Source organism: Gobius niger, assembly GCF_951799975.1.
Source record: "Gobius niger genome assembly, chromosome: 14".
NCBI classification, from domain to species: domain Eukaryota; kingdom Metazoa; phylum Chordata; class Actinopteri; order Gobiiformes; family Gobiidae; genus Gobius; species Gobius niger.
This window is the reverse complement of record NC_136865.1, coordinates 17,964,729-17,979,815: the sequence shown is the minus strand read 5'-3', so window position 1 is coordinate 17,979,815 and position 15,087 is coordinate 17,964,729. Positions and strand designations below refer to the sequence as shown.

General features: G+C 40.9%; 1 protein-coding gene across 5 annotated transcripts in view; it reads right to left on the bottom strand.

Annotated features, from left to right (window-relative positions):
- LOC306974383 (ras/Rap GTPase-activating protein SynGAP-like) overlaps nucleotides 1–14,835 on the bottom strand; it is a 50,460-nt gene extending 35,625 nt beyond the window's left edge. Inside the window, exons 1-2 of one of the 5 annotated variants that reach the window (XM_079571600.1) lie at nucleotides 13,614–14,835; nucleotides 9,832–9,935 (exon numbers count right to left, since the gene is read on the bottom strand). In XM_079571600.1, the coding sequence (XP_079427726.1) occupies nucleotides 9,832–9,931 (100 nt within the window). In that variant the 5' untranslated portion in view covers nucleotides 9,932–9,935; nucleotides 13,614–14,835. The remainder of the gene's footprint in view (nucleotides 1–9,831; nucleotides 9,936–13,613) is intronic. The other 4 variants (XM_079571598.1, XM_079571599.1, XM_079571601.1 and 1 more) reach the window with 4 other exon arrangements.
- Between the last annotated feature and the right edge of the window lie 252 nt (nucleotides 14,836–15,087).

The window sequence follows — 15,087 nt, the reverse complement described above, 5'->3', positions numbered from 1 at the left end:
GGCTGCATGATAAACTGCAATCCAATCAGAATAAAATGTTTAGGCAATATACAATCCTTTCTCCATGCCATGGGATCCTATTATGTTTATCACCAGCCAATAAGTGCAGTTTCTTTCGATTCAAACTATACTGAAATGCATGAAATTATGTATTAGTTAAGTTTAGCGATTCATTTTTAAGTGTTCTTTCAAAAGTCAATGCTCGTGGAAAATCTAGAGTAATTGTCAGAAAAATTGCAATTAGGTATTTTAGATATGTCCAAAATTGCCTATAGTACTAATTATAACTACAATTACTTAAAAGAAATTGGATCAAAACTACTGTATGACTGAAGAGATTGTCACTTAATCGTGCTGAAGTATCTAGTTCAAAAACCCAGCTGTATTCATCATTGTCATTCACTCCACAGGGCTGTAAAACATGGTCACATTTTCTTGCATCTATTTCCGTCTGTGATCGATTCTTTGGGGCATTTTTACGCTACCCACAAGAGCGCGTGCCCCCTCTATCTGTCTCTCTTCTCTTTTTTTCAACTGAGAATCAAGGCACTTTGTCATCCTATGATTTCCCTGCTCACAAACCCCGTAAATAGGCTCCTCTCCAGGTCCTAATCTGAATCCAACTAATTGTTTGGTCTCCATGGAAACAACTCCGAGTGCTCGTACTTGAAATATAAAAGATATCTCCACTACTATGCGCAATGTGGGCTAAGGAAAAAATGAAATCCTATCACAAAACATGCTTGAGTGGACTGCAGACCTGCTCGCTGCTGAGAGGGGAATCTTCCTGAGCAAGATTGAAAAGATCTAGAGACAAATGAAACAACACACAGCCCAATACGAGTGCAGTGTTTAACTCCTTTTCGATTTTAACCTCCGTTGCCTTTCGACAATCTCCTAAAATATGCAGCTTTTGAAGTAAAACGGGACATTAATCCACGGATGTGTTCACGCGGGGCTATTCTGAATGTAAATTGCTGTCAGGACCGGAGTGTGTGGGCGGCTGCAGCCTCTAGCTAACTGTGATACAGAGAAGACGCAGAGTGGGTGTTGGAGAAACATACTCAACCTTGAGCATACATCTCTCTATTAATACACGGTTTTGAAGGAACTAGATTGAACAGAATGATTTCAAACATGTATGACGTTTTCCCAGCTACATGCGCAATGTTGAAAGCCTTGAGAGACTTGCGTAACGCCGGCTGGCAAGTGCGCGCATTGACATAAAGGATGAACTTGGCGACGTCCTTGTGTGACCTACAATGTTTTACACTGCATCTTCTTATTTATGGACATGATCGATCACTGCAGGTTTACTACATTGTTTGAAGGTTTTGCATAGGAAAAGTCGCATTTGTAAAACCTTGGACAAGGCCTACAACAAGTCAAGTAAAGCTAAATATATATAGAGGATCACGGTTGTGTAACTAGGGCCTCATTTCCTAGTTATCCAGAGTGATTTCTCTAGATTTTTTTTTTTTTTTTAAATTCATGCAGTCTTTATATTTGAAGAGTTTAGTGGTGCTAGGCTAGTGCTAGGTTAGCGGATCTCTATGGTAACTAGTAGCTGGCATTAAAAACCTCTTCAAAATCATGGGGTAGTCCTCCAAACATTGCCATATCTGATTTGTAGAAAGCTCCTTTGTGAATTCCACGTGTAATAGTGCAGCCGCGGGTAAACAAACTACTGTAGATCCGGTAACCTAGCAGATCACTCCACCGCTGCGTAGCTTACAACCAGGAAGCTGATGCTGCTCAAATATAAGTTCTTTTAAATGCAAAATGGTTCTATTTCAAACATTATTCAGTCAACACAGACATTTATATGGGTAGTCTGGTATTATAAGTGATTTGCCTCAGGTGCACTGTGCTTGGGTCAGACTGTTTTTAATGCAGGCTACTAGTTACCATAGATATGCGCTAGCCGAGCACTAGCCTAGCACCACTAAACTCTTCAAATATAAAAAATATATATCTCCAGAAATCAACAACACTCTGGATAACTAGGAAATGTCAAAAATCCCGAACTATCCCTTAAAAGGACGTATGGCTATTTTTTTTCATGCTTATCATAATGCTAATCTAGATTGGATGCCTTCATTTGCTGCTGCAGCTTTATACTGTGTGGCAAGATTTTTCCAATATTATCAATCATTTTAAACAACAGCTGATGTTCCCTACCAACGCAGATTAATTGAAACCGCTGTTTTCTTCCTGACTCAAATAAGTCGATGTTTTGTGGCCAGCCAGGTTACTTGCTCAGGGCTGAAGCAGTTCCTTATAGCAATGCACAGATATTTTGAGAGAACTAATTATAACATTTCTGCACCCATGTGAGGAAAAAATAACATGTGGCGCAACGCATATTTTTAAACACACTTATAACCAGCAATCCTGTTTTAAATAGTGCATGTTTGTTGACTGTAGAAATGTTGTAAAGCACTGAAAGATAAGAAATCTTCACACGTTTTATAAAACCTGGAACATACCCACACAGTCTGACTGAGTTGGAATAAAGTGTGATGTCCTCTTAAGTGATGTCTCAGCTGTGATCGCCATAACAATGATCCTGAAACTATTTATTATGAAATTCACATCTCAGGAAAAGCGCATCAAGCAGATTAGAGCAAGAGATCCAGGCCGTGTTTATCTATTGAAAATCTCTTTGCATTTTCTCCACTATAGTAACTTTAAATGACATCAATATCATTTTGACATGGTGACTGTCATTTACCTCACTAATACACCGCAATGCAGAGAACAGCTTTTAGATGAAATTGAGTCATCTCTTTCATGATGCATTTTGATTTGTTACGGCCTTTTTTTATTATTGGGCTGCACAGTATTAGTTGCTGCATTATCCATCATGTATAAAACAAAAATGCACTTTTATAATTGGAAAAAGTCAGCTTTCAGTTATGGTTTTATCAGCTTGGTTCTAATTAATCCTTGTTTTAGTCTGAATTTGGATGTTGGATTTAGATGTTTTGATATAATCGTAGTATATTAGTAATTTATTAAAGTATTGCAGTGGAGCTCAAGACGGAGTGTCCACCTCCTAAGAGTAACACAAAGGTTTGTAGTTTTCCCATAGCTGATTAGCCTCCACCGTGCTTTTAAATAATGCAAATCAACTTGTCAAGCTTCCTACCATGTTGCAAAGTTGTTCTCTAATCAAAATCAGACCTGGAGCTGTGTTTCGACCCACTCGCAGATCTTTGAGTAATTTTTAAGCTTCTCTGGTGGCTATTCTTCGCCAAAAAAAAGCTCCTCTTTTTCCCATAAAGCAGCTCTTGAGGTCCAACGTATCCAGGAAAAGATTATTTCAAAATATCTGAAAAGAGAATAATACCCCCAATTTAAAGGGACTATACAGAGTTTTAAAAAATTCAGCTGAAGTATTTTCCTCCAACTACATGTTCCAGCCATGTCCTAATGTGTAGAATGAGCCCAGTCCTATTCCCCACAACTGCCTCTAAAATCCTGCACTGTCACTCAAAAATGTGTTACTTGCTTTATATAGAGACTGCAGTTACGCGTAAGACCTGAGGTGGCAATAGGGAGCATAAAATGACCAACATGCATGTAGTCTCTTTAAAGATGCATTACGCAACTTTTTATACGATAAAAAAGGTTGATATTTGTGCATATTTGACCTTGTGGTGACCCAGCGGCTGTATGAGTGGTCAGCATGGCCCCTTTACTTTCCATCACAGTGGTCTCCAGGACAATTGTTTGGAAGGTTTTCTGGTGAGAGGGGTTGTCAGCAGTGAAACCCTTCCAAACAAGTGATTCTGGAGCGTCCTAGAGACCACCATGATGGAAAGTAAAGGCGCCATGCTGACCACTCATACAGCCGCTGGGGTCACTACAAGGTCAAATACGCACAAATATCAACCTTTTTTTCCGAGTAAAAATTTGCATAATGCACCTTTAATATTTCAATTCTTTTAGGAAAAATGTGATTCTTACTTCCGGAACCAGAGCTGGTAGAGCAGGACTGTTGAGCTCCATAATGTCGAGACAATTATCGAATTTCACAGTCATTACTGATATCATGCAGCCCCCACAATGGAAGTAATTTACTTAATACGCCGCAATGCAGAGAGAAGCTATTTATGAGAAATTGAGCCATGTCTTTCTCCCTTGATGCGTTTTTGTGTGTGTGGCGAGTAGCATTGTTTCCAGTAAGAGCCATCAGCTGTAGATCTCATTATGGACTGGTCTGGAGCATTGGGGTGAGTCACAGACAGTGTCATATGGGCCTCTGTAATTGCCATATTCCTCTTGTAAACACAGGTCGTGTCAACGGCTAATGGCTAACCGCTTATTTTGGATGGGAAGATGCTATTTTCGCAACAAGGATAAGTCAGTGGACATAGCATTATTTTTAACTGGTGTGTGTCATGGTGATGCTATTTTCAGAACTCGCCTGCACCGGTGACAGTGGGGTCTGGGCATCTGTGTAAAAAAGGGACTTGTTATTATGTAATCATGCGATGACTCTATAATTCACACGCTTCATTTGTTTTCGGGGAACAGCTGTCGCAGGTCTAAGCAAAAGTTTCCAAAAAGTAGTCTTTCGGACTTGGCTGTTTTGAATTGAAGACGTTTCACCTTATATTTAGCTGAGTTGACCTTTTTAACCAAGTTTTAGTGTTATATTCTCATTAAAATCCCTGTTCAGCACTCAAAACCATGAAACTCTGTCTCCCTTTGCAACGACAGGAGCAGGACAAGTTATACCTCAAAAAATACCATATGAAATACAGTATCCAAAATACAGTAGGGCTTGTGTCAACATTCTGAATGAGCATAATATAGGACCTTTGAGTCTGGGTTTCTTCTCTACAACATTTCATGTACATCTCCGGAAATCCTCCAGGAATCCAATTTACAGATTTGAAGAACCTCGGAACTGAAAAAGCTTCCTGGATCAGGTATAAAACTTCTTTCCTTCAAACCAACCCAATCCAGATGAGTACTGTTTGAAAACCTGCCTACCTTTTTCTTTTAAGAATGTGATTAGTTGTTTTAGTTCAAATGCATTATAAAGGTTGTGAGTTTCCCCCCAAAAATAAAGATATATTATAATTGTTGAAAGGCTGGAAAAATGTGCTTCGACAAAACACTGTTAATGTATTGTCTATTCACAGACTTCCAATCGGCTACATGATTATTCATTGTTGCGCTTTTGCCTTTTAACGCGTCAGGAGTCTAAAAAACAAGCTCCCCAAACTTTTTCATGCATCATCACAAATTCACATCACAACAGCTGCAAACCGACAGCGCGGTACAAATGTGTGCGCAGCGTGGAGGCTACTCATTAAAGTGGAGCTGTCCAAACAATCAGGAAGTAGACTGACAACGGGAAGAGCTGTGACGGGCCAGCAGCATCACCTCGGGAGGTCTGACGAGGGCATTTAACAAACACAGTAACAGAGGAGTGGTAATCCAATCCGCCGCATTCCTATTGCACATTTTACAGACAACATGGTTTACAAAGTGCTGCATGGAGTGAACTACAGTACTCTGCCTGACGTTAAAAAAAAAAAAAAAGCTGCCATTATGTCCTTGGGCAAGACACTTCACCAACGTAGCCTGTGTGACTGTAGTGTGTGAGTGAGTGAATGATAGTGGTCGCTTCCACCAGTCTACCCCCGGAGGCAGATACAATACAAGCTAAAGCACCACAGAGAATGGAGTGAATGAACACTACAGTCTGGCACTTTGAGCGTCTTGTCAACTCGAGTTTGTGAAGCGCATTAGTAAGCCATTATTGAAAGGGATATTTCAGGATTTTTTACATAGGGCCTCATTTCCTAGTTATCCAGAGTATTGTTGATTTCTGGAGATATATATTTTTTAATTCATGCCGTCCTTATATTTGAAGAGTTGAGTGGTGCTAGGCTGATGCTAGGCTAGTGCTAAGCTAGCGCATGTCTATGGTAACTAGTAGCCTGCATTAAAAACCTCTTCAAAATCATGGATTCGTCCTCCAAACGTTGCCATATCTGATTTGTAGAAAGCTCCTTTGTGAATTCCACGTGTAGTAATGCCGGCCGCAGGTAAACAAACTACTGAAGATCCAGTCACCTAGCAGAGCACTCCGCCGCTGCGTAGCTTACAACCAGGAAGCTGATGCTGCTCAAAGATAAGTTCTTTTAAATGCAAAATGGTTCTATTTCAAACATTATTCAGTCAACACGGACATTTATATGGGTAGTCTGGTGTTTTAAGTGATTTGCCTCAGGTGCACTGTGCTTGGGTCAGACTGTTTTTAATGCAAACTACTAGTTACCATAGATATGTGCTAGCCCAGCATTTTTCATTTCATTTATTCATTTATGTCAATAGGACAATGCACATTAATGAATTAATGAACAGACGACTACTGTGAATATGCCGGATTTAGCTCAGAGCTCATTTCCAGCCGCAGTCCCATGGGGTAAAAACATACCATCAACACAGAACATACATGAGTGCTAAAAAACATGACAGTACACACATATACAAAACATGACATGTAGTACACACATATACGAAACGTACAGTATGTACAACAAGACACTCCATCCCCCCTCACACCTACGTCCCACTAGCCGAGCACTTGTCAGTCAATAGAAAATAGAAATAGTAATCAATAACACTCTGTATAACTAGGAAATGAAGCCCTATGTCAAAAATCCTGAAATATCCCTTTACCCAAGCAAAAGGTAAGAGCGTCCTATCTATTGGATAGTTACAGCCTGGGAGATTATCTTTCAGAATGAAAACAAGTTATTTAACCCCGAGGCAATGACTCACATCAAGAGACATACCTGACCTCCTTTTTCAATTGTGGTAACTCCTCACAGAGCATCGGTTTATGTGTTTAAAGTCAAGGATTATTGGGGTACAACTTATATGAAGGATTGACAATAGTAGTAAAAACTTTTATTGTAACTGCTTACTTCCCTACAAACCAACAGACGTTAGTTAGCAAAATTTTCAGGCGGTCGAAACGCGTTGCTGTCCCTTGTACAATAAAGCATTTTTACCTAATTTCTTCTTACATATATTGCTTTTTGCCTATGGATCGTTGAAGAGCACCTGACTTCCATCTCGAAAAAATCAAGAGTGAATTCAGATCGTATTGTCATTGTCACTCATTGAAGCCACAAAACAGAGGGAACAAGTGACGCGTTTGTGTTGAGTGGTGCTATGTTTAGAAACAGCAATATAATAAAGTAAATGTAAGCGCTTGAATAGTGGAGCTCTGAAAGCTCCGCGGTGGGAGGAGGGGAGAGGAAGCGAGGCCAGTGTGGGCGCGAGGAGCCACACTCAATCTGCACAAACTCGAGATATTTTTGGACAACAACGAAAAATATTAAGACAAGCTCAATGTCATGGAAGTCAAAATCCAATTGCTTTAAAAAACACAGACTGACATCCACACGGAAATAGGCTATAGACGCTTTGAGAGTCATATTTGCGTTTGCTATTGTAAATAATAATGATTAGCACAACCACAACTACATATTATTGAAAAATGAGCTCTACCATGATGTGCAATGTAAAATGAGGACTTGCTTTCTTGGATTTACTTTGGTCAGATTGGCTTGGATTTTTTTTGTCACGGCAAAAGTTTTCAACCAGAAGAGTTTTGGAAAGTTTGCCATACCCTACTTTTCGTTGATATAATTGCCAGAGTCAACCACTGGGAAAGCAAGCAGAATACTAGGACAGCTTACAGTCATTCAAAGAAATGGAAGTATTCACGACCGTAGCCGTTTGCATCTAAAACATCCTTTTTTTTACGCGTTTGGTTCATTAATTTGCGAGAAAGGCCGATGAAGTTGTGTCACGTGTGTTGCAGTAAGTCTCTCTGCTGCCGATCCTTCTGCCGCTCGTGAGTTTGCCAGGAGCTCTGTGGCCTAGTTACCATAGGAACATGTTTGTAGCCGCATCGCACCACCTTTGCTTTTTTACTAATGTGTTTAGTGCTCTTCCCTTGGTTATAAATGAGCAATTTGGAGCCCATAGAGGAGCTGTCGTTTCCGAAAACTGATGGTTGAAATGTGCTCTTTGGTCAATGAAATGCAATAAAAATCAAAATGCGAAATCTCCTGCCAAGGCACGGATTCAAGTTTGCAACGGAAGGGATTTTGTGCCAAGACATCTTAGTGACAAGCAGTGGTTCTCAGCAGTGTTTCTCATCTGGTGGGTCAGGATCCAACAGTGGATCGCTGGACCATTTTAGTTTGTCATCAGGGCTCGAACCTGGGGGCGGGCCATATCGTATCGTATATCGTTATTGCGATATAATTCATGCTACGCTCAGCTCCATCAGAGCAGCATAAACACTGATTGTGTAGGACACGAAAAAGTCAAATGAGATGAAGGATTTAAATAGCTTGAGTAGATCACATTTGCGAGGAAATTAGTATGGCGCTAAAAAAACAATGAAATATCTTTGCATTAATCTTCCAAATTCAGTGTAAGGCTGGAATTTTTAAGTCATATATCCGTTGTCAATTATATCGCCTAATATATTGTTATCATGATATTTCTACTTTATATTGTGAAATAGATTTTAGACCGTATTGCCGTGGCATTTTGTGTGGCTAGCAAACATACAATTACGTAAGTTAAAACTAACTCAGTTATTGAATTCTCCAGGTTCTGTGCTTCAAAAATGAATTGCAGCATGTCCATATTGACTGAGTGAAACTTGTGGTAGGACTCGTTTTAAAGCCCTGACATCGCTCTTTCCAATGCAAAAACGGACAGTCTCTATCGCATTCAGTCCCGGAAATATCGGCTTTTATCGACGCTATCTTGGCCGATAGCTGATATTGTAAAATCCCCAAACATCAGCCCGATATATCGCTTGACTTCTAATCACTACATTTGCATCCAATATTTCTGCAATAAAAAAGATGCTTGTATCAAAATAACCTTTCCGAGGGAACAGAAAGTGGTTTCCCTTCTTCCCCAGAGGGAGCAGAAGTGCCTTTCATGTGGCGATGTAAAGAGAGGGGCTTTGTGGGACAAAGCTGAAGCACAAGGCAAATGATGCTATCAAACCAGAGGGATGTCAAAATAACGCTCTCGGAGTTCGACAAAGCCAGGCGCAGTGGGAGAGGCCTGGTGCAGGACAGAGTTGGGGGAAAAAAACGGAAAAATAAATGAAGGTCATTTTGGAGCGGAGAGTAATATCTACCAAAATTCAACATGTCAGCGATTCCCAATGTTGCTGACATACAATGCTTCTAGTGGTTATCTTGGACCATCCCAACAAGGAAGAAGTTATGCAGGCATATTTAACCAAGTTATAAACCTTTTTTATATATATATGTACATTTCTAAATAGTGTATAGTATATATCCATCTCTCATTTTTCTGTCATGTTGTCCAGCGGGTGTACGTAAGGCAACACCATCTTGCCTACCAGCTTGTCAAGCATCTTTGTTGTCATCTTAATGTTATTTTACCCCATGTAATAGAGATATATAAATAATAAGTGAAAATTCATTAAATTAGAGTCAAGGAAAAGGCAGTCAATCTGAATTCAAGATTTTAAAAAATATTCTACATTGCCTTTCATGAGCATCCTATACCTTTCATTGTGTGGACGGTCCACATACAACAACTAGAAAGACCCGCCATTGTTGTCTCTGTGAAGTCAGGCCGACGCATTACCGACAGAGGCATCAGCGAACACCACACAACATATAAAAGTGACAGTGAGAAACACGTACGACAGATAAACCCGTAAAAAAAGACGCCCACAGAGCACTGAGATCAGCCCACAGACAGCGGCAGAGGAAGCCCGGGCGGCTCACTCACTTGGGGTTAACACTCCGGGAGGACCACAGCAAACCTCCGCTTGACCAACCAACCCAAACTGAGCCTGATGGGGCAGCCACGCCTTTGAAGAAGTGTCCATGTAGCTGGATGGCAGATACAAGTTCAGGTTTTAGATCTGGGTTCAACAACTCCCAATAACAGTACACAGGTTAGGAAGATGTTATTGTGAGATGACAAACATGGGAGAGAAAGGGAGTCTTCACTGACCTCGACCAACGAACTGTTTAACTGGGTGCTATAACTATAACTGCACTGATATATCGCTGAATCATTGTTATTGCAGTATATAAGATGTCGTAATATCCAAATCACAAGTAGCCACAATATATTGCAAAGTCATTGAGACCTACATGTTTGTGCTAACACAGTCCAAAACAAAAAAGCATGATAACTTTAAAATGTCAGTTTCGATCCAGTCATGATTTTACTTTTAATAGCTATACAAGCCAAGTATTGAATATCTATTTTTTTCCCCCTCATCATGCAGCTATAGTTAAAAAATATAGACAGTCAAGTGCTCATACATCCACATACACTGGATGTAAAATCAATTTAGATTTGGTTTAAATAGGGCTGCAACCACAAATCAATGAAAATGACATTGAACTGTCTGCGGTTTAGTGAATATTCAACGGTGTTGTTTGTTAATACTGCAGTGGTGTGTCTCTGAATGCTTGCTTTTGGAAAAAGTGACAGGTTTACTTTAGATCTCTCTGCCATTTGCCCATTTCAAACTGAAAACATTATTATAAACCAATCGACTTTCTCTATCAGCCAGGCTGTTCTACACTGATTTACATTTGACTATGTTTCCCTCTTGACACATGACAAGGGGTAACATTTACAGTCAAAAATAGCCTACTGACAACTACTGTCAATTCCGTTAAAAAAAAGAAATGCCTGAACCCTTTTTAATTAGGTCCATATAATGTACAATAGTGTTTGTGAATGTGGTGGCTGTGGGGAGGCTCGGCCTGACATTGTTTAACCTGACAAAAATTTGTCCCATAACCAAGCAAATTTGCCTACCCCTGACCTAAACCATAGTGTGACGCTCGTGTGAGTGAAATGTCATCCTACTCCTTCACCACATGCTGTTATCATGAGTAATTGATTGGCCTCATGCTGACACATCAATGTTTATTTCGCAAATGATACTAAGTCTTTGCACTATTTTACCATTTAGATAGAAGCAGGACTAGATTGTAATTGTAATTCAACACAATAATATGGGCTTGTAGTTTACGCAGTAAAACAATGTTCTCCAACCATTCTAAGTAAAATATGCAAGTCTCTTTGCCTTTAATGTTTCATAGTGGCTCACTGTGTATAAAAGAGTGTAGTCCCCTGCTCAATACAACAAAAACATAGTAAAAGATGTCCCACATTTTAATTTTATATTGTAAATGTTATCAGATTAGAATTTAGATAATATTAACCTGGGGGGAGTTAAAGAGTTCTGAGCCAAAATAGAAATCTACCACAGTGTTTGGCTAGTTGGCATGTGTTAATATCAAGTATTTCATGGAAATGCTGCATATTAAATTGTGTTTTAACCCACAGATGTGGAAAAGGGGTGAAACATTTCTTGAACTATCAATCTGGGCCGTCAGAAAAGTGGCATAAGAATAGATTTTGAGAGGGTTGTGGGACAGCAGCCTACTGACAGGAGTGCCTACGTTTTTTTTTGTTTTTTGAGCGAACATTCAAACAGACTGACAAAGCCTTTCTGTCCTTGGCAGCAGTGGAAAGCCCCCTCCGTGTGGTGCACTGAAGAAGCTAAGGAGCAATAGTTGGACGGGCTTCGCTGACAACTCTGCAGTGGTCTCCAGATCCTAACACCAAACATGGGTAAAGACGCACTGAATCACGGCTTGGTTATTTTTGCAATAATTTCACATCACAATCTCATGATGGTAGTTGTTAAATATCTCGCTTGAAGGGGGCCAGAGTATCCCGCAATGGGATATGAGTCACGCTGCGCCGGACTTATCTTGGTCGGAGATTTTAGCTGGACATTTCATTAACTGCAGATCTTCAGCTCTGCAGTGTGTAAGCATGCTTTAAGATATTGGGTCTTTAGGCCACTACAAATCCAAATGCTCCCCAAGTTTAGAACGCTGTCCAAATCACTATACAGTAGCTGGCATTAGTAAACTTCTACTTACAAGTGGAGAACTCGGGTTTTGTCCATTTAATACTACAGCGCAAGTTACATATATTAACATTTTACTGCAATGGGATATCAAAATGTCCCCAGTAATATATACTGTGTGTGATCATTTTGGGTGGACACATAGTCTTAATATAACTTTATACGATGGATACAGTATTATTGCTAGCTTTTTGAGGGTTCCTTCCACCCTGCATTGAGCCAAGAGGAAAGCAGTACCCTGATCATGGACTATTATGTTTACAAAGGGTCAGTTAGTTGGAGCCTGGACACAGTGGTGCAGACACAAACTATTGATTTTCACATTCATACACTGAGGGAATTTATTTTCGACTCATCAGTGCACCATCTTGGACCGTGGTATAAAGGCAGTACCCAGAGAGGGGTGTAATGCACACTGTATAAGAGTGTGCAATAACAGAACTGTATTAATATAACAATATCAATTTTATCATGACTCTTACATCAACTTTAACATGTAACTAAAGCTAGGTGCTTCTTCTGAATGTACACACTTCCCTGATACTGGTTACATCCACCTGTCACTCACTCAGAGCTTGACTGAGGCTAACAAATAGGAGCGGGTGGGGAATAGCAGAAGAGATTTCTCTGTGCTTGACCTTAGACCAACCAGAAAAAACAACAACTATATAACAGGGTGTATTATATTCTCTCGTCTCAAACAAGAGTTTTACAACTGCATAATTGCAAATCATGATTTGTCACATCTAACCAAACTGCAGCTGTGAGCTCAGAAAGTAAAAGTTTAGTGCCGTCGATGTCAATCATTTCTTGCCTCGGGTTTATGGGAGAGACGAGCAGCAGGTCTGGGCTGGGCTCCACTTTGAAATAACACATATGAATAAATAATATCTTACTCTCTGTGGGACACCTGCTGCGCTCACGCTGGGTTTTGTTCTATTTAGGGATTTACTGCTCTGCCAGTCTCATGCCAGTCCACTGATCACACTGAATCGGCAGGTGCATTTGCATTATTGATACAAATCTGGACAATGATGGCATAAGGTATATCTAACCATTATTTTGTTCATGACTCTGACAGTGAAGTAGATAGTATATAAATATTGTGGCCTGTTGAAGCCTGAAGAGGAAGTGCTTGTCTGTACTTTTTAGATCATAGTTATAGCATTTTCATCATTACAAAATGTTTCTACTGGAATCCCCTTTTTCGAGAGTGAACATAGCACACTATGTAAGCCTAGCTGTTGGAATCTGCACGTAAATCAATCGCTGTGTATTGCAGCATTGTGCAGGATTGTGTGAACAGGAGGGATATTTGAAGCTTCACTCTCACCCAGTCACAGCAGAGGAACATTTTTGTCTATAGCATAAAAGCATAATAATATATCTTTTCTATTCTTAAGACCAATGACAGTGGGTGGTGGAAGACTGACATCTTTTGTGGTTTTTAACATTACATAATAGCTGCAAGTGTAAGTGCTGCAAGTGCATTCTCTAGTGTGAATTTAAAGTACCAAGTAATGATCTTCAAATAGAGCATGTGTCACTTGTCTCACAGATAAGTATAATCATAAAAGAAATGATAAGGTGATCTCCCTGCACTTACCCGAAAACACAGGTCTCCCAGAAGAAGAAATCTTAAAAATTTAGACACATCTGAGTGCGCAGGGGGCAGAGCTCAGGGCTGGTTCCCACTTGGGCACTTATTGGGCGCTTTGGGAGCTGAGGTTCCGGGTTTCCTTTTTTGGGGGGGGACAAAGGTAGACTCAGTTGGGGTAGACCTGAGAGGATGAGGTTACAGTAAAAAAGGCTGGAGTCTTCTTGTGTGTCAGAAACAGAGGTGTGTTCAGCATTAGGCCAGAGTGTGATTGAACAGCTCTTCAGGCTGCAATGTGTCCGTACATGTCAAGTGGCTGTATAAAGAGGATACGAGGTGACTCTCAGTCCATCACTGAAGCCTGGACATCAGCATCTCCCCTCTGCCTCTCTTCAGCCTCTGCTCCCGGGCTCCCAACTCCAGTGCAATCCAAGAACTCAGCGGTGATCCTGTCTATATGGCTTCCTCTGGAATAATAGGCACCATCTCTCCCAGTGATGGTGCTGGGTTTTGTCATGTTGGTGCGTTCGCTCCGGGCACATGCGACTTTAGACAGCCTCTGCGTCGGTTTATTATCTTGCGAATTGGGATAATACGAACTCCTGGTGGCGCGTTTGGCGTAATGATCCTCGGTGCCAATTAGATGACCATTTTATACCTCATACAGGGATGAACGATGCGGTGTCTATGTGTGGTTGTATCCAATGCACGCTGCGCTTTAGAGTTAAAATGAAAATGATTACATTGATGATGCCACGGGGCTATGCCAACTCCAAGCAAACCAACCTAATGCACATTGCGCGCACTAAAGCACCGCCACAAATATCCCAGTCGTATATTCACAGCCACAAGTCAAAGCAAATATCATCCACGGTCGTCTTCTATCAAGCTGTTTTTACCTTGGGTGATTGAATCTTGGAAAGCGTACGTAGTTCAACGACGTCTCCATAATCCAACATTTAAACGCAAGGAACAGTGGAATCCAGCGCCAAATAAAGCGTCCGTCGTTTTCCTTCAAATGTCTGATTTAACGACTGTGAGGCGTGAAGAGAAAGGTGCCGTATTAACGGTGAAGTGCGTCCCTCGGGGGCGGAGATAGTGCGTAAGATAGACAGACCGTGAGAGGAAACGGCAGCCCGCTGCTCTGCCGAGGTTCGTGCTCGAGTCCGTCCCGGAGAGTTTGGAGCAGCCCCCCAAAATGTACGGAGAGGAGCGGGTTAATACAGCCCATTGCGCACAGTGATCACCTCGCAAATGGGCTCGCGACAAAGTTCATGTCCTTTCAGGAACACTGGCGTCCACACTGCTGCGTTAACGTGGACGCAGCCAGGGTCTGTTTGTCATTAGATGCCAATTATCACCAACAAATCGTTAATGCTTTTAGCCAGAAACACAAGGCAAACGGAGAAATGAAGGCCTAACGCACTGATAAAGATGCTATGTCAGCTCACAGCATCAATTAGCACGAGCTCTGTCAACCTAT